General features: G+C 35.9%; 1 protein-coding gene across 3 annotated transcripts in view; it reads left to right on the top strand.

Annotated features, from left to right (window-relative positions):
- The window catches only part of LOC142631203 (uncharacterized), a 30439-nt gene extending 6597 nt beyond the window's left edge, over positions 1-23842 (top strand). Inside the window, exons 5-10 of one of the 3 annotated variants that reach the window (XM_075805309.1) lie at positions 2919-3282; positions 12939-13049; positions 14529-14880; positions 16435-16660; positions 22448-22669; positions 23345-23842. In XM_075805309.1, coding sequence (XP_075661424.1) covers positions 2919-3282; positions 12939-13049; positions 14529-14880; positions 16435-16660; positions 22448-22669; positions 23345-23498 — 1429 coding nt within the window. In that variant the 3' untranslated portion in view covers positions 23499-23842. Of the gene's footprint in view, positions 1-2918; positions 3283-12938; positions 13050-14528; positions 14881-16434; positions 16661-22447; positions 22670-23344 lie in introns of those variants that run through there. The other 2 variants (XM_075805310.1, XM_075805311.1) reach the window with 2 other exon arrangements.
- The last annotated feature ends 323 nt before the right edge of the window (positions 23843-24165 follow it).

The following is a 24165-nucleotide window of genomic DNA, read 5'->3' as shown; positions in this document are numbered from 1 at the left end:
AAGAGTATCTTTGGGAGTAGTTCTTCAAGAATTCATTTCTGAATGGAACCACGACAATATGTGGGGAACTTCTGAGTTTTTTGTTCTTTTTTTTTTTGGCTATCTTCTCATACAGCTTTTAGAATTAGAAAGGCCAATTGACTCTTGTTTTAACATGCGATTGTGACATTTTCCCATAACTTCCTTTGCACCCTTGCACATATTCCTGGGTGCCTATCTTGTTAATGGGAACTTTTGAGGCTTGGTTAGAAGGTATAATTGGATGAACCTAAGTACACAGACACTACAGCTGGGTGAACAAATCACTTCATATTTTCTCCATAAGAAAATAAAATATATTAGATGAGTGCAAAAAGGATGTGTGATCCTAATACACACAACATTTTTTTTTATAAGTAGTAATGTTTTTGATCATCTTAGGGAACTTTGGGGGTATATATGTACTATACATAATCTGTTCCCAATGTATTCTTTTTTTGATAAGTAAAAAAAAAAAAAAAAACATTGGGAACGGATTATGTATTCTTTGTAATTTAATTTTAATTAATAAAACTACTGTTACTTATCAAAGAACAAGCTTACTTGTCAATTTTATTTTTTTATTTTTTAAATAAGTGTCTTTGAAATCCAACATATTAATGAAAGAAAACAAACCATTACAACCGTTCATTCATATAGAAACATAATTTTTATGTCCAGAATTGCAGTTTTGTGCTTGCCAAAATAAATCTTCAATGGACAAATAAATCCAATTGAACATGAATGTTACTGTGAACACTCAACAATACTGTTTGAAGTGACAGAGTGCCAAAGGCAAAGTGGAAGGATGAAGAGAAACAAGGAAAAGAACACACTTAGGTGAACATACCTCAATATTATAGATATATACATACATATATATATATATATATATATATATATATATATATATCACCATTAATTGTTTGAGTAAATCAAGAACAAATATTTAAGAACTCTTTCTTGTAGTAGCATTAAAGCTCTGAATATGATTAATAAAGGTATTAACAGACCAAAGACCAACTTAGACTCAATGAAAATAAACCTAAGATATCCTATCTCAATTATCAAAATATCCTTATCATTCATGCTGCAGAAATTATGGATCTTAATTCCCTATGTGGGGTAGAGAAAAAAAACTTCAAAGAGATTTCCCATGGGGTGGCATGGGTGATGAATTCAAATTTCACTTAGTTAATTGGGATTCTTGCTGTGCTCCTGTTTGTCATGGGGGATTGGGCATTAAGAAATTAACAATATTTAACCAAGCATTGTTGGGAAAATGGTTGTGGTGGTATGGAAGTAACAAATCGGCATTATGGAGGAGGATTATTGAGTTAAAGTATGGTTCTCCTAGTATGTATTGGTGTTCAAGAGAGGTTTGGGGCTCGTATGGTGTGGGTCTGTGGAAATATATCCATTGTTGGTGGGATAATTTTGTGCATTTCATCAGATCTGATGTTGGTTGTGGTGCTAGAGTCCAATTTTGGCATGATTTGTGGGGGAAAGCTAATTTTAAGGATTGATTTCCTGGCTTGTACCTCCTAGCTTGGGATAGTGAAGCTACTGTGGCTGATTATGTAGAATTTAGACATGATCAGATTTATTGGCACCCGGTGTTCAATCCTGCTATGCAGGACTGGGAAGAAGAGGCTGTGACTCAGTTATGGGAGTTTATGGGAATCACATTCGTTTTGGGGAGGCTGATAAGTTGGTGAGGATTCCTTTGGAGAAAGAAGGGTTTTAGGTAAAAAGTTATCATTATGCTTTGCAAGGGGGGAAGCAGGGGTGGGGTTACAGAATTTTCTTAGAAGTGTATTTGGAGAGTTTGCATCCCACCCAGAATGGCTCTCTTATCTTGGCGTGTGGTCTTGGGTAGGGTTCTGACAGCAGACAACTTAAAGAAAAGGGGTGTAGTTGTTATGAAGTGGTGCTTCATGTGCAAAGCTAATGTGGAGGATGTGAACCATTTGTTCTTACATTATTCTGTGGCATCAGATCTATGGGCTTTGATTTTCTGCTTGTTTGGAGATTTTTGGGTGATCTACATCTGGAAAGTCTTTGCGTCTTGGAAGGAGGGCTGGTCTGGTAGAGGAGGTAGTGGGAGGCTGTGGCGAGCTGTTCTAGCGTGTCTTATGTATTGTATTTCGTGTGAGCGGAATGCGCAGTGCTTTGAGGGAGATGAACACAGTGTGGTTTAATTGAAGAAAGTTTTCCTGAAGAATTTGTATGAATGGACCTCACTGACTCCCTCGTTCTTCATGGATGGGTTTCTTGATTTCTTGGCATCTTTGCCTTCTCATTAGTTGTGGATTTTTTTTTCTTTTCCCTTTTTGTTCTTTTTTTTTTGAGTTCCCCGTTGTATACTGCCAGTGCCCATATACACGGGCACCTGCTTCTTCTTCTTTTTTTTGGGTTTTTTGTTGAAATTATTTACTTATCAAAAAATAGATTTGTCCCTAATTAAAGAATTAACCATAACTTACAACATGATATCCTAAATCTAAAATTGTTTTAACCCTAGCATACTTATAACTACAAAGGCATCATCAACAAAGCTTTAGTTGCATAACTTTGGGGTAGGCTATGAATCCTCAACAAACTAATCAAGGTTGGCCACGTGTTCTCACTCTTTGGTATAGTGTACTTAAATGAGATCTTTAAAACCATGTGACTTTTGCTTCAATTGGATTTTACACATTGACTCAAGAAATTAAATCTTGAATGGATGAAACTCCAAGTAGCAACAAATGATATTCCATGGTTGCATCAGAGGATTTCCTAGGTTTTATTAATGTTTATATTATGTGTGCAACTGAAATCAGTATATACTGTTTTGTATAAATTCTTATATAAAATGTAATAATAACTGATCAGTGACACTAAGCTTTCTCCCCCAGCAGCATTTGCACAAACAATTCTAGTTGGATTGAGAAAATCCTTAGCTTGGAGGCATTGCCAGATGTGATATTAAGTACTTTGAGAAGGGTTCATGACGCTTTAACCAAGGCTCAAAGCAATTTGAGTAGTTTCAGTTTGGAAGAGCTTTTGGGCAGCACCAATGATATTTCTAAGAGAACTGACATGATGAAATTTCTCCGCAATGCTACCTTACTTTGTTTAACTGCTTTTCCACGTAATTACATCTTGGAAGAAGCTGCTTTAGTTGCTGAAGAGCTATCTGCTACGAAAATGAACTCTTCCCGCAGTTCAGATACCCCATGTCGAGTTCTAGCGAAGCGTCTGCTAAAAAGTGATCGACAGGTATTATATTTTTGTTGTTATATTTCATCCATGAAGGGGGCACACATGTGCATGTTATATCTCCCATTTGCAAAATACAAAAAAACTTTTCTTTCCTTTCAGCTAAGCACCTGATATGTTATTATTTCACTGGAGTTTGCTGCAAAACTACAGAAATGCTGATGTACTGCTTGCTTGAAGTCCTTTGGTCTGTTCTGTGAGCTTCTGTTGGTATTAATTGAAACAACTAGTTTCTGAAAATAGGGTTTTGAAGTAGTCTTTTGAAGAGAAATTGAGAAGTTCCTTTGTAAAATTGGCAATTGCTAGAAAGACACACAGATCACATGGTGATAGGATGCAAATTTTTAATCTTTCCTTCAAGAATATATTTCTCATTTGCTAATTTATTTATGGTCATATTCCTCTATAATTGATATGCCTAGAGTTTCTGAATGTGTAAGTCAACCGTATATACTTGAATATTTCGTAGTCTTGCGCTATTCACTGTACTAAGTTATCTTATTTTCTGCATGTCTAGTATTATGTATGTTGACTGGTTACTTTGGTATTATGACAATAATAGCTTTCATTATTCCATCATGTTATCTTGGTTATTGTACTAGGGTGTCCCTTTTTTGATATCAATAAAACTTATTACTTATCCAAAAAATGTTATCTTTGGTTATCACTTAAACACGTTGGCTGGTATATATTTTCAAAGTGTGAAAATTTTTATTGAAAGAGGTTTTTAGTTTTCTGGAATGTTCTCAAAGCATAATAGTTTTTAGTTTATAATAACAAAATACCTTTTCTTGAGTTCCTTTTAGATTTTTTTGTTTTGTTATTGATAAGTAACGTAAGAAATTTTATTAAAAAAAACCAAGTACAATAGAAGTGTACTACAGTGACACAAATCAAGAACCCAGATTACAATGATCAATAAAATCAATGAGAGAAAAACAAGAATAGGAAGGCAAAACTAAACTCCACTCAAGGAGAGTATGGAAAAAGAGAAACTTAATGTCAAGAATAGACCGTTCACAATCCTTAAACCATCTAGCGTTGTACTTCCGCCATAAGCACCAAAACAAACAATGTGGCACAAACCTCCATTAACTTATATTTCGATGTCTACCAAACTTCCCTTGCCAAGAAGCTAACAACTCACTAACTTTATACGGCATAACACAATGTATACCAAACAAAAAAAAAAACCATAGACTACAACTCATATGCTATAGGATAATGAAGAAGATGATGATCCACCGATTCCCCACCGCTCTAACACTGCAATATGCCTCTTCCAAAGATTGTCCATAGTTAAGATCTTACCTAAGACAGCAGTCCAAGAAAAGAACACTACTCTAGGAGGAATCTTTGATTGTCACACCATTTTCCAAGGAAAATCAATGACAGAAGGAGATAAAGAGTGATAGAAGCCTCGAACCTCAAAACCTCTCCTTATTGCTGGTTTCTAGCAAAGTTTGTCATCACAAACACCCCGCACATTTGTGGAATAAAGCACAACCCAAAAAAGATCCAACGATTCTGACTCCCAATCTTGTGGTGGACGACAGATTCGAATGTCTCAATGAAGCCTCCCATTAGATAAACGCATAAACTCTGACACAAAAAACTCCCTTGTCCGACTAATACTATACAATTTTGGAAATCCTTAAGAGAACAATCTTTACACCATACATCCTCCCAAAACTTTATCCTAGTACCATCATCCACATCAAACCAAAGAAATTTAGAAAAGTCCAACCAACCACCTCTAATGGATTTTCGCACATGAACACCATAGGTCCCTAACACCGGTTTGGTACACCAACCACCCCCTTCATCCCCATATTTAGCCTCAATGACCTTCCTCCGAAGGGCATCTCTCTCCATTCCATATCTCCACAACCATTTGCCTAACAAAGCTAAATTAAATCTTCTCAGCCGCCGAATCCCTAAACCACCAGGATTGGTTACTATCTATCTCATTTTCCTTAATTTAGTTTGATATGTCTGTTGAGACTTAGGGTAAGTTTGGCATAAGCTTTAAGCTTTAGCTTTTAGCTTTTAAATTTTATGTATAGTTTTTTAAAACCTCATTTTTTTTCCCACTTTTTCTCACTCTTACAAGGTACAAGTATACTTTAGCATACTTTTATAAAAAAAAATTCAGCAAAAAGCTAGATAAATTGTTTCCAAACAGACACTTAAACTTTTAGCTTCTATTTTGAGTGTTAAATAAATTTTGGCTACTTTAATTGTCATTTGTGGGGCTCATTCTGATGGAGAGGAGTCCTATTAATGAGTTTACTATTAAATGATCATCTCTCTCTCTATTTTTATTTATTTATTTATAATTTTAATTTTAAGGAAAAATTAATAATCTAGAATTAGATCATTTTGATTTGCGTCCTTAGACACCGTGGCAGAATTGTAATTTCTTGCAAATTCTCTGCAGCAATTTACTTGGCCCCATGTTAGCATGTTTACTTTATTAGTCATATAGAACACGTGGTTATCTCTGATCATGAGTGCTTCCTCTATTGCGTTGGTTTGAATTTGTCTTTACATTATTTCTATTAATGTTTTATTATATAACACAATTTTGATTCATTACTATAGATTTCTTGAAATTTCTTTAACTAATCTTGTTTCAAGAGACGATTTGGTAGTGCTTGTGCCTTTTAATTTGATTTTAACTCATCCAACGTCTTCTCCATGTTCTCAAAGTAGCGATGATTCTGTTCCAACCAAACAATCCACATTAAACACCCTGGAATCAAATTCCAAATATTCGAATTATGCTTCCCAAGCCACTGATGCCAACAAGATAACAACCCCGTCATTGATCTTGGCATAACCCAGTGAATACCAAAAGCTTAAAGCATAAGAGTCCATAAGGTATGTGAAACAGTACAATGAAGAAGAAGGTGGTCTACCGACTCCCCATCACAACAACACACACAACACCGATTTACCAAAGGGCGACGACCCCCTAATCATGAGATTATCCAATGTGAGAATCCGACCGTGTACAGCTGTCCACAAGAAGAAAGCTACTCGCTTAGGAACTTTTGGTTTCTAGACACCCTTCCAAGGAAACAAAAAATTCGAGGAACCCTGAATTGCTTGGTAATAAGAGCGGGTGTCAAACTTACCATTGCCTTTGAGCCGCCAACAAAGATTATCCCTCCTATCCCCCCGAGGAATATGAGGTTGGATAAAATGAAGAAGAGAAAAAGAAGCAGCAAGCTCCAGTCTTCAAAAGCTCTAAAGAACCTTAAATTCCACACTCTAGTAGTACCTCCTTCCGGAAGCCACAAAACCTCAGAATTGCAAGCATTCTTGGCAACTGAACACACATAGAGCTCAGGGTAGAGATCTTTTAGGGTATAATCCCCAATCCACCTATCATGCCAGAAGCGGATGTGGGTGCCTTCACCCACTACAAAAGATAGGTGCTTAGAAAAACTCTCCCACCCTTAATGAATGCTTCTCCAAAGGCCACAACCATGGGTCCTCCTGCACACTTTAGTACACCACCTCCCTTGACCCTCACCATATTTTGTGGAGATAACTCTCCGCCAGAAATGGCTAACTTCTTGCCCAAAACGCCACAACCATTTCCCTAATAGAGCTTGATTAAACGACGCCACACACCTTATCCCCAGCCCCCCCAATTTAATAGGTAAACACACCTTATCTCAAGCCACCAAAGGATATTTGAAACTCCCCTCAGAAGACCCCCAAAGAAAATTCCTCTGAATCCTTTCCATTCTAGCAGCCACAGCTTTAGGAATAGTGAAGAGAGATAAAAAGTACGTAAGAAGACTCGATAGAGTACTTTTTAGTAAAGTGAGCCTACCACCCTTAGATAAGTAGAGACGTTTCCACACTGATAGTCTCTTCTCCAAAATAGGATTCCAAATCGAAATGGTCTTAAAAGAAGTTCCCAAAGGCATCCCCAAGTATTTCATAGGCAAACTCCCCACTCTACATTGAAGTACTAGCCAATGCAACTATATTATTCACCTCCCCAACAGGAACAATCTCACTTTTCCCAACATTGACCTTCAAACCCATAAAAGCTTGAAAACAAGACATCGCCAACCTTATGGATAGCAACTGATCCCTAGAGGCATCACAAAATAAGATAGTGTCGTCCGCAAACAACAAATGGGAAATCTGTACACCAACAGAATTCACTGCTCCCACATGAAACCCCCGAATAAGATTATTCTCCTCTATCTTCTTCAAAATTCTGCTTAAAACCTCCATAATCAAGAGAAAAAAAAGCGAGGATAAAGGGTCTCCTTGTCTTAACGCATGAGAGCTTTCAAAAAAACCTTCAGGGGAACCATTTACCAGGACAGAAAAACGGACAAAAGTAACACAAGCCTTAATCCACCCCCTCCATTTCAACCCAAACCCCATCCGGTCCAACAGATAAAACAAGGCCTCCCAGTTTACATGGTCATATGCTTTTTCAATATCAAGCTTGCAAACCACACCCGGTAACCGACTCTTCAACCTACTATCCAGACACTCATTTGCAATGAGCACTGAATCCAAAATCTGCCTACCACCAACAAACGAATTTTGAGTCTCAGAGACGAGTTTATCCAAAACCACCCTTAACGTGTTAGTCAATACCTTGGACAACAACTTGTACGCACTGCCCACCAGACTGATAGGGCGGAAATCTTTAATGTTAGCAGCATTACTCTTCTTAGGAATTAAAGTGAGAAACGAAGCATTCAAAGACCGTTCAAACACAGAGTGCCAATGAAAGTAATCAAAGAAATCCATGACATCCTTTTCCACCACACTCCAACAATTGTGAAAGAAAGCCATGGTGAACCCGTCAGGACCAGGGGCTTTATCACCCTCCATCTCCCTTAAGACGTGTAATACTTCCTCCTTTGTGAACTCCTTCTCTAGGGTCAACCTCTCCTCCTCTTCAATACAAGCAAATTCTAATCCATCCATAGTAGGGCGACCCAATTCAGATTCCTCATACAACCCCTGATAGAAGCGAACTAACTGAGAGCGCACATCTGACTCATCCTCATAAAGAACACCATCCACCTCAATCCTCTTAATATGATTAGCATTTGTATGAGAGTTTGCTAATCTATGAAAGAAGCGAGTATTATTATCTCCCTTCTTCACATACAAAGCTCGAGATTTTTGTCTCCAGGAAATTTCCTCAAGAGAAGCCAACAGTTCTATGTCAGCTTTGAGTTGAATACGATGAATCTGATCCTCATTCGAGAGACCCCGCAGCTCCTCTCTTGCATCTAGACCCCTCAATTCAGTCAGCAAATTTTTCTTTCTGAGTGCCAAGTCACCAAACTCCTCCCTGTTCCACTTTTTTAAATTTGCTTTCAAAGCCTTCAATTTTTGAGCCAAAATAAAACCTGGTAAACCCACAAAACTATACCCATTCCACCATTGCTGAACTCTATCAACAAAACCCTCAACTTTCAACCACATGTTTTCAAATTTAAAGGCACTACAACCACGTCTAATAGCGCCACCTTCCCTTAGTTTTTCTTTCTTTGTCTCTTACTGTTCATCATCATGAACACCTTGTACTATTCTTTTTTTTTTTTTCTAATTAATATTAGTTCTTTGATTACCTATCAAAAAAAAAAAAATGTAGTGCCTTTCAATTCTATGATGAACAAAGTTTCTCTCCAAACTAGTTTGGAGAGAAACTCTTCAAACTTCTCATATATTTCTTTCTTGGGTTTGAATTTTGAGAATCTAACCGTTGAATTTCATGTTCTTTATGTTCTTAACATACGTATCAAATTTCGTTCAAATTGGATATTATTTACTATTTGACTAATTAACTTATTTTTTATATACAATTTTAAATCACAAAAACTTAAAATTATAACGTTTATTTGATGACGTAGCAATTGATTTTTGATCTTCTTAAAATTTTGTAAGCATTAAAAATGTAATAAGAATATATAATCTAATGGTTAGATTTTTAAAATTTACACTCAATATAAAAATATATGATGAGTTTGTAAGGTTTTTCTCCAAACTAGTTTGGAGAGAAACTTTGTTCTTCTATGATTTCTCAAAATTGATTGTTTATTAGAGCTTTCCATATTTTGTATCAAACAACATAGTGAGTATTTTTTAGCAAATTGACCTTTCACCTAAAATAACAAACAGAAGAAAGGAAATAGATTTTATAATCTTTTGCGCTTTTGGCTAATATTTTATCGTGTTGCAGGTTTTGTAATTAAATTTTTTTTGAAAAGTAGATTCTGCAATTAAATTCTATCAGTATCTGATGTTTGAATACCTATCATCATTTTTTGTGTGTTGAACTTGAGACTTTCCATCTAAACCGGATCTTTGCTGCAGTCTTAACCAGCAGGTCTTCATATAGGCATAGACATGTTTGGTAGCTTCGAAACTTCATCTATGATTCTCCCATCCACCACTTTGAACTTAACACTCCATTCTACCAGTATTCTTCCTAATGTCTTGCAAGACCGGCTGCAACTCTCATGCACGTCTTTGTTCCCCATTCAAATTTCAATTACTCCCCCGACTTGACGAGTACTTTTTTTTTATAAGTAATCAGAAAACTTTTATAAATGAAAGAAAAAAATGAATACAAGGAGTTCATGATGATGAACAACTAGAAAAAACAAAAAAAGTAACAAACAGCACAACAACCAGAGGGAAGTCAGGAAACTAAGCTAAGAGAGGACAAAAACTTAGGGAGAGAAGGTGATAATTATTTTATATTATGATATCTACAAAAGAAGATGTAACGTGGAGACTTCTTTTGTGGATTATTCATATTTAAATTTTAGACTCCTTGTTAGTTAAGGAAAAGAACAAAAAATTAAAACCTATTTGGATTAGGAGTTTAAGTGTTATTGGAATCTTTTAGAGTTCTAGTCTATCTAAACAACCTTAATTTGAGTTTAATTGGGAATTAAAGTCTTGGAAGCTTATTTAAGTTTTATGGGTTTCTTGGAAGCTAAAGAGATAAGTTTTAGTGGGTCTTAAACTCCAACCCAAGTAGGAAACATACTTAACGTGTAAAGCTGATTTTATTTAAGAGTAATAATTGGAGTGGGATTGGTCTTCCTAGACTGAATTGGAGTGTTATTTTAGAGCTATATGTGTGTGTGTGTGTGTACTAGGTCTTTGTAAGTCGGCCACGTGAAAGGTAGAGAGAGGTTGCAAGATTCTGAAAAAAAAAAAAAAAAAAAAAAGAAGAAGAAGAAGAAGAAGAAGAGAAGAAGTCAGTACTTAGTGTGTAAAGGTTTAGGAGCAGAGAATTTGGGTTTCTCTACATTGAAAAGAATAGAATAACGTGGTACAACTAAAGCAGTCAGCAAGTTCATATTGTTTTGAGGTAAACATCTCACTATACATGCTTTATTGGAATCATTAAACGCATTTTTGATTTAGGATTCATCATCTCATAGTTGCATGGATGTCTAAGAAATTATATTAATATATTAAAGGGAAAATAGGCTATCATGAAAGTATCTATATAAACGTACATTAGTTTATTGATTTTGAAAGAGATCCTAATGTATATGTGGGGTAGTATCACCATTCTTTATAAGTTAAGCCTACATAGACATCCATAGGTGGTGTTCAATGGTGTATATATAGGTATAACAGATTGTAGTATTAGGGTTTATGCTACAATTATATAACATATAGTATAGACATGATGTATATTAGAAAGTTATGTTAGATTTAATATTGTGAAATCTTCACAGCGGCTAAGGAAAAGTTTTATAAGAGGACTTTTTGGTTATTCGAAACCTGCCTTTATTGAGTTATTTGATCCTTAATTAGGTTCTAGTTGACATTGTTCTGGACAATTGAAATGAAACTTGGTTTAGCAACTAGAGGTAAGTAGACTTCAGAACATAATGTCTCTCGAGACGTGTATATATATATATATACACACACACACATATTTGCAAAAGTGAAGTTTCAAAAACTTATACCATTGTCAATGCTTTATACATACCTAATTTATTATTTCTTGTGTGTTATTTTGAATCCGTATATGTTAAGGACTCAAAAACTATATTTTTGAGAAAGTATTTGTTATATTATATATGATTGGTATTGACAATATTATAGTAAAGCAAGAATGTTTTCAAATGGTCAACTAGACAGTTTGCAACCTTTGTCAACACAGGGTTAAGTGTTGGTCTTCGGCCGAAGTAGTGTTATTGTGGTATGGTGTAGTGTTATCGTTTGCTCTTTGGAGCCAATGTAATCGTTTGCTTTTTGGAGCTAGTGTAACCTCTTTGAGGTTAGTGTTATTGTTTCTCATGGGAATCACTCACCGAGTGTTGAGCAGTTTATGTCTTTGTCTGACTAATGTTTTCCATATCGAACTACTGTTTTATTGCTACTGACCTTTATAAGTGGAAAAATTGTTTATTACTATAATATATTGTTTCTACCTATTTAGTGTAATTTGGCCAATTAAAGTGGTTATTATTTTATTTATTGATTATAGTGTTATAGTTAAATGTTTTCTTCCTGACAGTTTTATAGAGTATATTATATTACTGTTAAAACTATTTGTAAATGTTTTGTAAAGATTATATTTTGCCAATGATACTATTGTTTTGTTTTGAAAGACATCCTCATATTATGTAGTCTCTTATTGAGCTTCTAGCTCACCCCCCTTTCTCCACCCTTTCAGATTAGAGCAGTGAAATATATTTGGTGGTAGATCAGTGAAGCCATAGATTGAAGATTTCTTTTGGAGCTATGTTAGTTGATAGACTGTTTTATTATGTTTTCTTAGGATAGTGAGTTTAGTATTCTTGAAACTATTTGGGATTGTATTTGGAGACTTTATTGTTAAAGTTTAGTTTGATGGATTTTATAAGAAAGACTTGATGGTTTGATTCTTATTTGTGGATATCTAATTACGATCTGTTCCATTATAGCAAATGTGGATTATTTATAAGACAGGTCGAGCATCTAAATCCTTGGTACGGGTTTGGGGTGTTACACTTTAGACAGGCTGATAGCCATAGGCTGTGATTCCCCATTCCATTTCTGTGGTTCACTAGTTGACAAGATAAGTTTAATTTGTTAAAAAGTTAATGTTTGACAGAGTTCCAATAAGATAAGGACGCCCCCCCCCCCCCCCCCCCCCCTCTTTTTTTTGTACATAAGCCAAACACTTCTCATCCCACCCACATAAAGGAAACATAAAACTCTGTATTCGAGTTCCCACCTACATAAAAGAAAACATAAAGCTGCATTTTTGAGATATATCATTATCATGCTTGAGGTTGTGGTGCAAGCAATGCAGTCTAGGAGGCATGATTAATTATGGAAGTATATTTTCATTCCCTTACATACGCTGTCTAAGACAGCTACTGGGATTTTATAAGCTTGGGATCCTGGCATAGGATAGCTAGTTACAGTAATTCTCTTTCACTTTGTCTTTCTTTAAAGGTGGCAAGTAAGGTGGCTTAATCATAACTGAAACTAATTGCACAAATGAGATGCTTGAAAGAGGCAATCTTGTCAATGTTTAATGCTATGCAGAGTTTTCTCTTGTTCTTGTGTTGCATTTTAATTATCTTAGTTCTACCTGAGTGTGAAATTTCTTTTTTAGTTGTCTATTTTGGTCTTTGTTGTAGGATGTATTACTATGTGGGGTTTATGCACGAAGGGAGGCTGCTTATGGGAATATTGATCACGCAAGAAGAGTGTTTGACATGGCACTGTCATTAATTGAAGGGCTTCCAATGGTAAGTTCTCCGTTTTTTTTTTCACAAAAAATAAAATTTAGTTTGGTTTGCCGAAGAATGTGTTTTGTTTTGTTATGTCAAAGAACAATTAGTTTATTTTCGCTGGTCTCTGTAGCACATTTATTGATACAAAATGAAGTCTGCCTTTGGATGGGTTTCACTTGCCAACTATCTAGAAAAACAACTTTTATATGTTTGTGGGTAAATAGAATTATTGGTAATATGAAGCCTATAATGCAAGTGGTTGACAAGTTGCTATGTGATCACTGACTACAAGGTGTCATGTTGCTCTTCTTGATAATTACATAAAAGATAATTTTGAAGATTCAACGTATACCTTCTTATGAAATGCCCATGTCTTTTGCTATTTGCATTTCATAACTAGAGCACCGTTGAGTTTTGGTACAGACCATACTTAATCTTTATCTAAAAGCTTTTGACTTGTAATATGATTTTATTTATATAAAATTTGCTTATTGCAGGGATGTTATTTGAATCCTGGTTTGGGTAAATATAAGATTTTTCACTAAATATTCTCCCCCAAAAGAAACTTTCATAGTTCATTACCACATGTGCCTCCCTTTTTATTTATTTATTTATTTATTCTCTTGCATTTCTGCTAATAAAAAGAATGTAATAAAAAATCTGGCTCAATGTTGCTTTAAATTGCATATTTTTCTTCCTTTTAACTGTAGACATTTGTAATACTGGAAAGTAGAAAAATATCCTTATTATTAAATTAACTGGTTTCTAGAATGTGATTCACAGGCCTAGTGTATGTGTAAAGAGTTGATAGTTGTGAACCCTTGGGCTTGTTTTTTGTACTCTTAGTGATTATGGGCCTTGTCGATTTAACAGATGGCTCAGTACTTATTACCTGAATTTTGCTTAGATTGTACTGATTCTTGATAATAAAAAAATTTCTTCCTTTTAACTGTAGACATTATGGGTTTTTAATTTTTAATTTTTAAACAATGCAATTATTGTAGTTGACTTAGGTGCTTCTCCTTAACTTATAATTTCTTTTGGCTTTATAAGTTAGAGAAATGGTTATATTTTTTATTGGCAAGTATTTATACTTTGACTAGACTGGAATCCAGGACCTGTGACCCACTCGAATTAATGGGTTGATCAATGGTCTGTTTCTGAAACATTTCCATCATATAAATTGCTATTGTACATTTGCTCTTTGTAATTGATCATATCTAGAATTGCAATCCAAATATTGCTTTCCTTTTTCTTTTTCTTTTTTCCCTGGGTCTGGGGTTATCCTTTTCATTTTAGATGTGATCTTTTCAAAGAAGTAGTAGTTATAGTATTAGTTGCAATGGAGAATTTGAAGTTAAAAATTAATGAAGTTGAGATCTGAATTTGTTTTATGGAGTTATTATAATAATATTTTTTATTTTCAATTTTTTAATTTGTTGGTGCATGAACTATCAGGATATAATATTGTATTAACCATTAAACAACTGGCAGGAACTACGGTCTAATGCGCCTCTTCTATATTTTTGGTATGCTGAGGCAGAGCTTGCCAACAATCCTGCCGACAGTGGTGAAACATCATTTCGTGCACTGCACATATTATCGTGCTTAGGAAGTGGTGAACCATATAGTCCATTTAAAAGTCAACCGTCAAGTTTGAAACTGCTGAGAGCACACCAAGGGTTCAAAGAAAGAATAAGAATGGTAAGATCAGCATGGGTACGTGGTCTTATAGATGATCAATCTGTTGCTCTCATATGTTCAGCAGCTTTATTTGAGGAGTTGACATCTGGATGGGCTGCGGGTATTGAAGTTCTGGATCAGGCTTTTGCAGCTGTGCTTCCAGGTTATTAATATTACTTTGTACTTCTACCTCTTTTTCAATCTCTACATATGTCATGCTAGTACCTTTTCTTTCAAAGTTAAATTGATGCATTGCTTTATTTGACTGTAAATTTCTACTTTCTGCCCTACAAATGATCATCATAGCACAAGCTATACAGTTTAGCAATCAACACCTCCTATTTTCTAGTATAAAACTTCTACTTGTGATGTAGCTCAAGTGGGGTCAGCAGTAGGTTAGGAAAGACAGTTTTTGTTTTTGATTAAAAGTCAAGTGAATGAGTAATAAGTAATGTGGTAAAGAGAAATTTTTATTATTATTATTATTATTATTATTATTATTATTATTATTATTATAATTTTATAAGTAATTGTAATTTATTAAAAAGGAAATGCGTATACAGGAAGTATACAAAGATTTGAAAAATAGAAAGAAACAAAAGAAAGAAAAGAAAGCTAAAAGATTAGCAATACAAGTGCAAAGAGAGTTTTGTTATGTTTTGTTTGTTTGTTTGTTTGTTTTTGGTGTTGATAATGAACATGCTAAGGAAGACACTCTGTTTGGGGCTAATGGAGTATAAGGCATGAATTAATCCTGCAAATTTTGGAAACTAGGACATGGACACAATGATACCGATGCAAAATTTAAATGATACAATTTTTTTTTTGTTCTTTAAAAAAAAAATTCAATGATTAGATTTTTTTATGGTAGATTTTTAAACTTCCCCATTGAAGCTCAAATTCCTAATTTAGGTTGAAGATTATTCTCGAAATGTTCAAAATGTCTCATATAGGTTGACAATCTCCATGAGATAAGACCTTCAGACCTTATTGGGCATAGTGGTTTGTCTAAACTCTACACCTGGGCCCCCAAAGGGCTATGAAAATAATAGAAAATCAAGGGCCTAATTATCTATGATTAACTATTGATCCAGACTAGTCAAAGCTGATTGGCTATTTTCCAACATCGGCTTCTTTGGAATAATTCTGGTGCTGCCTGTACTGGGTAACACATTGGGAACCACTTTGATGGATGAAGAAGTTCTAAATCTAATGCTAAAGAAATAGTTAACACTGAAAGTCAATCTTTAATAGCTGGCTCTTGCAGATGATCTCCTTTAACAACTGGACCCAAACCCATGTTGTCAGATAGTCAGGCATTGCTTTCAACAATGCTACACGTGTGCTTCTCCTCTCAAAAAATAGAAATTGCACACATTGACCTATATTTCATTGTGGACAGGGAAAAGAAATTGTCACTTGTATTTTAGAACTTTTATGAGCCATCCTACAAGCTTTGGAATCTGTAATTAACAGCTGAGATATGAGTTTCAATTCAATAATGATTTCCATTACCATAGAGGACAAGTAATAATCAGTCTTATGAATTCATTATATTACAACAGAACACAAGTAATGGCATTTTGCTGTGATTAACTGTTATCATCACTGGAGAAATTAATTTTATGCATTTTAGAAAATCTCGACATTTTCCAATTATAATTCAATTTATCTTGTTGATTTTTTTTCTCTTTATCTCTATGTTACAATCCCACAGAAAGACAAAGTCATAGTTATCAACTTGAGTATTTGTTCAACTATTATGTGAAGATGCTTCAGAGACATCATAAACAATCGAGCCTATCAAAAGTCTGGGAGTCCATTATTCGGGGGCTGCAAATATATCCTTTCAGTCCAGAACTTTTTGGAGCTTTATTGGAGATTGGCCATCTTTACACAACTCCTAATAAATTGCGGTGGATGTTTGATGACTTCTGTCACAAGTAAGATCTTCATCCATATGTCTAATCATACTTATAATTTATTAAATGAACGTTAGGTGTTTGTGAATGTTATGAGAGAGAAATATTTTTTTTGATAGGTAAAAAAGATATATATTCAAGAACACTACCTTATGCAGAAAAACATAAGGCAGAGAGATAAATACAAAGGGAAAAGAAAGAGTAAAAAGAAAAGGAAAGGAAAAGAAACTAAGTACACAAGAGAGAACTAAGGAACATAGAGAGAGAATCACTAGAGGTGAGTCCCCAAGCCCTAAACCAATCAAATAGAGTGCCACTAAGAGAGGCCAATAGCTGGTTATCTGAGCTTTCCATGTCCTCGAATGTCCTCCTATTGCGCTCCCTCCAGAGACACCACATCAAGCATAAAGGAGCTAAATTCCAAATGCTAGACAAATGTTTTCCAGGCCAATTCCACCAATTGAATAGAGTATCTGCAACTGATCTAGGCAAGACCCAAGAAAACCCAAATGATCTAAATACCAAACTCCACAGTCGAGAAGCCTTTCCACAATGTAGTAACAAATGATCCTTCGTCTCCCGATTACTGCGGCACATGATACACCAATCGACAAAATCCAACCCTCTACCCCTCAAATTATCTCCTGTAAGGATCCTATCCCATACAGTAGTCCACACAAAGAAGGAAACACGCCGAGGAGCTTTAACCTTCCAAACACCTTTCCAAGGGAAAATAATAGGCGCGGGGCTTCTCAACTTATTGTAAAACGAACGAATATCAAAGTCCCCATTCTTTGTCAACTACCATTGCATACGATCTACATTCTCAGTGGGAGGAAGATTAGAACCCAAGATACGGAGAAAATCATTCACCCCACCCATTTTCCAATCATTTGGTCTCTAAATAAAATGAACATTCTAGCTTCTCCACTCCTCAATCCCCAACCGTTCAAGAGAAGAGGCCACCAATGCCTCTTTATTGGATGCAATCCCATACACGCTTGGAAAAGACAGCTGAAGTGGAGACTCCCCACACCAATGATCAGTCCAAAACTTCACTCTATCTCCCACCCCTACCTCAAAGCGAGTATTCTTGCTAAAATCCTCCCATCCCACGCAGATACTTCTCCACAAGCCACACCCATGCACCCTTCTACCTAGCTTGGACTTCCATCCCCCCCATTCTTCCCCAAACTTGAGGGCTATGACCCTTCTCCAAAGCCTTGTCTCCTCAATTCCAAACCGCCATAACCACTTCCCTAGTAAAACTTTATTAAAAGTAGTTAATTTCCTTACCCCTAACCCACCATTTTTCAAAGGTGCACACACCTTGTCCCATCCCACCAAATGAAACTTGGAGTCCCCCCACAAGAAATCCCTTTGCAACCTCTCAATTTTATTGGCCACATGCGTAGGGATGGTAAAAAGAGACAAATAATAAGTGGGGAGACTAGATAAAGTGCTTTTAAGCAACGTTAGTCTTCTACCTTTTGACAAATACATCTTCTTCCAACCGGCCAACTTACGCTCAAAATTCTCCAAGATAGGATTCCAAATAGTTAGGGACTTGAAGGACGCCCCCAAAGGCATACCAAGATAGGTCATAGGCAAAGATCCAATTCGGCATCCCAAAAGCTCTGCTAGGATGTGGACATTAGGAACCTCCCCAATAGGAACCATCTCACTTTTCAGCACATTAACCTTTAAACTTGTCATTGCCTGGAAACAAAGAAGAAGCATCCGAATATGAAGAATCTGCTCCTCATCAGCATCGTAAAACAGAATCGTATCATCCGCAAACAAAAGATGTAATACACCTACCCCTCCCCCTTGTCTACCGTGGGCCCTAAAGCCTCGAAACAAACCAGCCCCTTCAGCTCTTTTCATCATCTTACTGAGAACCTCCATCATAACCAAAAACAACATGGGCGAAAGCAGGTCCCCTTGTCTCAATCCCCTCGAACTCCCAAAAAAATCAGCCGGAGACCCATTAAACAATACCGAGAATTGGGCTGTAGATATGCATGTCTTCCAACTCCATACCTTGAATCTGTTGCTAGCCTAATTTCAACAATCCAGAGCCCCGAATTACAATAGCTGATGATTTGATATAGTTGGTCCTTTGGGCTTTCCATAGGCTTGAATTGCTCGGTGAGGGCCTGTGTTCTCCTGGGTGGTGAGGCCTCGTGGTTTGTCCAAATGACCTGACTGGCTTGTTTGCCTGCCAATAGCAAGAAAGACTCTTGAGAGGTTAAATTTGCTTGACGACTAAGGGGGAAAATACAATCAACAACATTCCTTTGTGGAAGACATATGAACAAAAGCTACTTTGTTTTTGTTGTTGAAATCTCTCCCACCTTCATAAGGAGTTAAGGTGTGTTTTCTTGATTGTTTGACCCCTTGTACACTCCCTGTGTACTAGGGTGTTTCCCTTTTTTTGACATCAATAAACTCTTACTTATATAAAAAAAAAGGAGTTAAGGTGTGTCCCCCCTATTTTGAAAAAAACAAAAACTAGTGAATAGGTTTTAATGGGACCCATCCCATGAAATTAAGGACGGCAAGGCCGCGGGATGGGGTCGGATCATGGGCGCTTTATCCTTGCTCAGCACCTCTTTGGGGTGGTTAACACCGCATGGTGTAGGAGTGGCATGCTAGGCAAAGTGTGGGTGGAGGCATTTTTGGCATCCCTAATGAGACTCTTGTGATGAGAGAGAGGGGATAGTGAGAATGTTCTTAATGAAATATTATTACTTATCAAAAAAATATTAAATAACGGATAGAGGACAGTTCCTCCAACTCACTACACGGCAATTTAAAAGATTATCCATGTGTACTTTTAGTCACATGACCTCAGATCTATTTAATAGTCATGCGACTTATTTAAATGATTTAACAAATCACGTGATTTAATATACATGGATGTTCATATAAACCATCGCGTAATGGGCTGGAGGAGATTCCTCCAACTTGGTTTGGTGGAAAATTTTGTCCTCAAATAACACATGCTTGGGACAGGGTGGACAAAATCCATCCGCCCCATTCCCTCTTAGGGGCAGGGAAAACCCATTCAGGGCGGGGCAAGGTAGGTTCCATGGTACAGGGCATTTTTGCAACCCCTTCATGAAATAGGCCGATATATTTCTCTCTTATACAATCTAACTGCCAATTTGTGGAAAGCTGGATTGGACTTTTAGATTCTAAAATTCCTTATTGTAGAGTACATACTATGTGGAAAAGGGAGACCTACCTGACATAAATTACTAGACCTAAAATGATTTCTAAAACTCTAGGTTGCTATGTTACGCAGATGTGTAAATAACCAGTGGTACCTCTACCAACATGACATAAAATGAGTAATAGTATGAAATCTAAGTCTGACACACAGCTGGATTATCTGACAACTTTATGTTCCTATCTGAAGAGATCAAGAGGTCAAAAGGGAGGCAAGGGGCTAATATGTATGACTCAAATGGTTCATTGGAGTGCAATGATTCGACCCTGAAACCCCTCATCATTGAAATTCCCTTTAGCTAAAGATCTTAATCATTATAGCCTCCTCCGATTGTCCTTTTCTTTCTTTTATATCTTAATCTAAGTCTGACAGTGCCATGTCGATAACTAGTTTCTTCGTGTCTTTTCCCACTTTGATCCCTGATACCAAGCTGCTCACAATGCACCACGTGCCTGCAAGCTTTTTTGGTTTTTTTAGATGACAAAGCAGTGGTCAATATTAGGCGACATTCTAAATTAATTTTCTGTTTCCTGGCCTGGAACCACTTCTTGAGTTAGGTGGCAGCAATGGAGGCAGATGCAATTGGGTGACAAGAAGGCTGGCTGACAAACTATGTATAAGCTTTGCCCGTGGGCTTTATTAGCTAAAAGCGAGTCCAAAGGGCCCTTCTTTAGAAAGGTTTCCTACATTATTGGGGGGACAAAAAAAAAAGGATTTGCCAGACAGCAAATGCTTATTTTTCATTTCTTGGTATTTTTCCTCCTTTGGATTGTGTACTGAAATTAATTCAAGTTTTCATTCCTATCATTTAAACTAAATAAATGAAAGAATTTCCTAAATTCTTATTTAGATGGTAAAAAAGTTGGTACATTTTAGGACTAAATGTTGTTGTATTAGGTATTACCTAAATTTAACACAATGTTGTTCTATTTTATATGTAGTGCATCCAAGTATCCATACCCTAATTTTTTATATTGCTTTGTGTTTCAAGTTCGAACATAAACTGAGTCTAACACTTAGAACCAGCTCTTGACTTGACACCTATATCCAAGTCCATTTTGTTTTGTAATGAAAATGTTGAAAATTCACTTATATATTCACTCATTTCAAAAATAGGTTGAAGAAATTGCAACAGAAATTCTTTTGGGTTGGGTTGGGGAGGAATTTGAATTTATGGTATGGGAGTTGTCCTCTCAAAGACCTTTTCCCAGAGTTGTTCAGATAGCAGTGGATAAGGAGGCTTCAATGGAATTTTATCCATTTTATTTGGTTAATGGGTATCATCAAAATATGTGGAGTTGGTATCCTCAATTTAATTGGTCATTTCAGGACTTGGAAATTGAATCTATGGAGAATCTCTTTACTTTTTGCCTAGTCAGGGAGAATACCATTTGGCATTGATTTGATCTAAACATGGTTTTTTGGTGGTTAGTTCATACTGTGATATTTTGAGAAGCATCAGCCTAAGGTCTCTCATAATGTTGCATTTTTCACTTCGATAACTTTGGGTAAGATCTTAATGGTTAACAATCTCTAGTAGCAACATCTCATACTTGTTGACTGGTGTTGTATGTGCAAGAATAATGGGGAGTTAATCAAGCATCTTTAACTACATTGCTTAATGGCACAAGGCAGCTGGTCGTTTATTTATTTATAAAATTCCACTCTACAAGTATTCTTTCCATCCTTTCTATGATAGGATTTCACACTGCAAAAGCCTTAATTTTGACCCCAGTGGCAATCCCAAAAAAGTTATGAGCAAATGTCCTAGCTTACAGCCCAAAATTGAAGCCAGTGCTATGACCCTTCTCACATCTCCTTCTGGGACCAGTTCACTCTTACTCAGATTAACTTTCAGGCTGAAATTGCTTCAAAATTTAGTACACCGCGAAGGTATCTAAATTGAGTTATGTTTGCATCAAAAAATAGAATTGGTTCATTTGCAAAAAGAAGATGGGAGATCTCTGTAACCCCTCTGTTCTCGCCTGCCACCTTAAGTCCTGCCAGAAAGCCTTCTGCCAAAGCCCTTTGTATCATCCTGATTAACAGATTAAGGCTTTCGTAACCAAAATAAAAGATTTGGAGATAACCAAAATAAAATACTTCCCATTTTCTAATGTGTCATATTTCTAATTATTTATTAAAAAAAAAAGAGAGAAGTCATATTTTTAAACTGTAGTCATAGTTATATTTTTTTTCTGTGAACTTTTTATGCTTTTGGATATAACCTATGTTTTAGAAGGAATTAGCCTTTATAGCTATTTTCTACAATAAAATCCTTGTTTGACAATGCTTGCAATTTGCATGAGGTATTCATATTAATTTCCATAGCTGTCCAAGCTTTTTTGGCAAATAAAGGCTGTTACATTATGTAGGTCCAAAAGTCAAGACTTACCAATGCACTAGAAAATAATAATAAATGCATTTGATGCGTGTATTTGATTTGGATGGACGTTGCATTTCCCATTTCCAAGGTTCAATATTTTGTTGCATTTCAGTTTTTTGGTACATGATCATGATTGTTCCATAATTTTTATTCATTTTCTTATTTTAACTTCATCCAATATTGTCAGGAAGCCATCTGTGATTGTCTGGATTTTTGCTCTGTTGTTCGAGATGAGTAGAGGAAGTTCCCAGCATAGGATCCATGGATTATTTGAAAGAGCATTGGCAAATGAGATTTTGCATAACTCAGTTGTACTCTGGCGTTGCTATGTTGCATATGAGATTAACATAGCCTGCAACCCTTCTGCAGCCAGACGAATTTTCTTCCGAGCTATCCATGCCTGCCCATGGTAAGGATTATTGAGATCATATTGTTCCCCTCAGCCTTCAAACAAACGGATGTTTTTGCTTTGTTCCTATTGTGATTTATATTTTTCTGTTTCATCCTGTTTTTACTCTCTCTCTGTCTCTGTCTTTTTTTTTCTTTTTCTTTTTTTCCTTTAGTTTTCCTTTATTCCTATCTTTTTGTCTCTTATTCTTCTCTCTTTCTTTTGTGGCCAGGTTAGATTCCTTTTATACTACTTATTCTGAATGTGTCTCGTGACCCTCTTTGAAAGACTTAACCAAAACCCCCCACCCCGGTCCCCTTTTTTTTCCTGCTGTCTTTCCCAGTTCGAGTATATCTTTGTGGATCAAAGCCATGTGGGTTGTTCTAATGATATTTTCTTGGAACTGAAATTGTTGCCATATGTGGGCTTGCCCTGCTGCAAACTCCCATGTGACATTGCACTTGTCCCCAATGCCAACAATAAAATTAAAACAAAAATACAACTCATAGAGGAGTCAATTGTGGGATTATATCACCTAGCCCTTAATGTATTGGTGAAATTTTAGTCTGCATGTAAGTGAATGCTCTGGAGTGACTGCTCTCAGATATGGAGCATATATATTTTGAACTTCCAGTGTAATCCAAGAGATTTGCTTGTTCCGTCTTTGAACACCATTTTGTTTTGTATAATTGTCAGGTCTAAAAGTCTATGGCTTGATGGTTTTCTCAAGCTGAACAGCATCCTAACTGGAAAAGAGCTGTCAGATCTCCAAGAAGTCATGCGGGATAAAGAATTGAATCTGAGGACAGACATTTACGAGATCCTTTTGCAAGATGACCTCATACCATGAAATTCTTTCTGGCCATTTCTTATTCTGCTTCTAGCAGGCAAGAAATTGAAAAATTGTACAGATTGAAGAAGTGCAAAATCTTGATTTCATGGGTCACTAGCATGAAAGAAAAGCATTTAAAATAGTAAGTATATGGCATCCTCTTTTCTACGAGTGCTGGTGAAAAAATGCACAGAAATTGAAGTCGTTTCTCTTTGAAAACAATTTAAATTATTTTTATTAAATGAGGTTCATGAGTGGAGTAAAAAAAGAAACATGTATGGAGATATGGGATTCAAACTCTGCTTACATTAAAAATCAATTGGTCTTTTAATCTATTAGTAAAGAGCAATCATTATAAAGTAGGTGCCATAAATTGAAATTCTTATATCTATTAAAAGAAAAAAAAAAATGCATGGAGAAGTAACAGAATTGTAACATTATTGAAAGAAACTGAGAGGGAGAGAGTTTGGAAAATATCTGAAATTTGTATTCAATTAAATTGTATAATCATTTACGCTAAAGCACTATGTATATACACTAAGTACAAAACTAACTAACTAACTCTATATGCAATTAGTTATAGCATGTGTGAACACAGCCCACGTGTATGTACGTGTGAAATAATTAAAATACTAAACTACTTGCAGTTTACACTAGCCTCTGTTGTTTAGGTGCTGCTTCTGTG

The sequence above is a fragment of the Castanea sativa genome, chromosome 4 (assembly GCF_040712315.1).
Source record: "Castanea sativa cultivar Marrone di Chiusa Pesio chromosome 4, ASM4071231v1".
NCBI classification, from domain to species: Eukaryota; Viridiplantae; Streptophyta; class Magnoliopsida; order Fagales; family Fagaceae; genus Castanea; species Castanea sativa.
The sequence above is the reverse complement of the archived record's forward strand: the minus strand, read 5'-3'. Positions and strand labels throughout refer to the sequence as shown.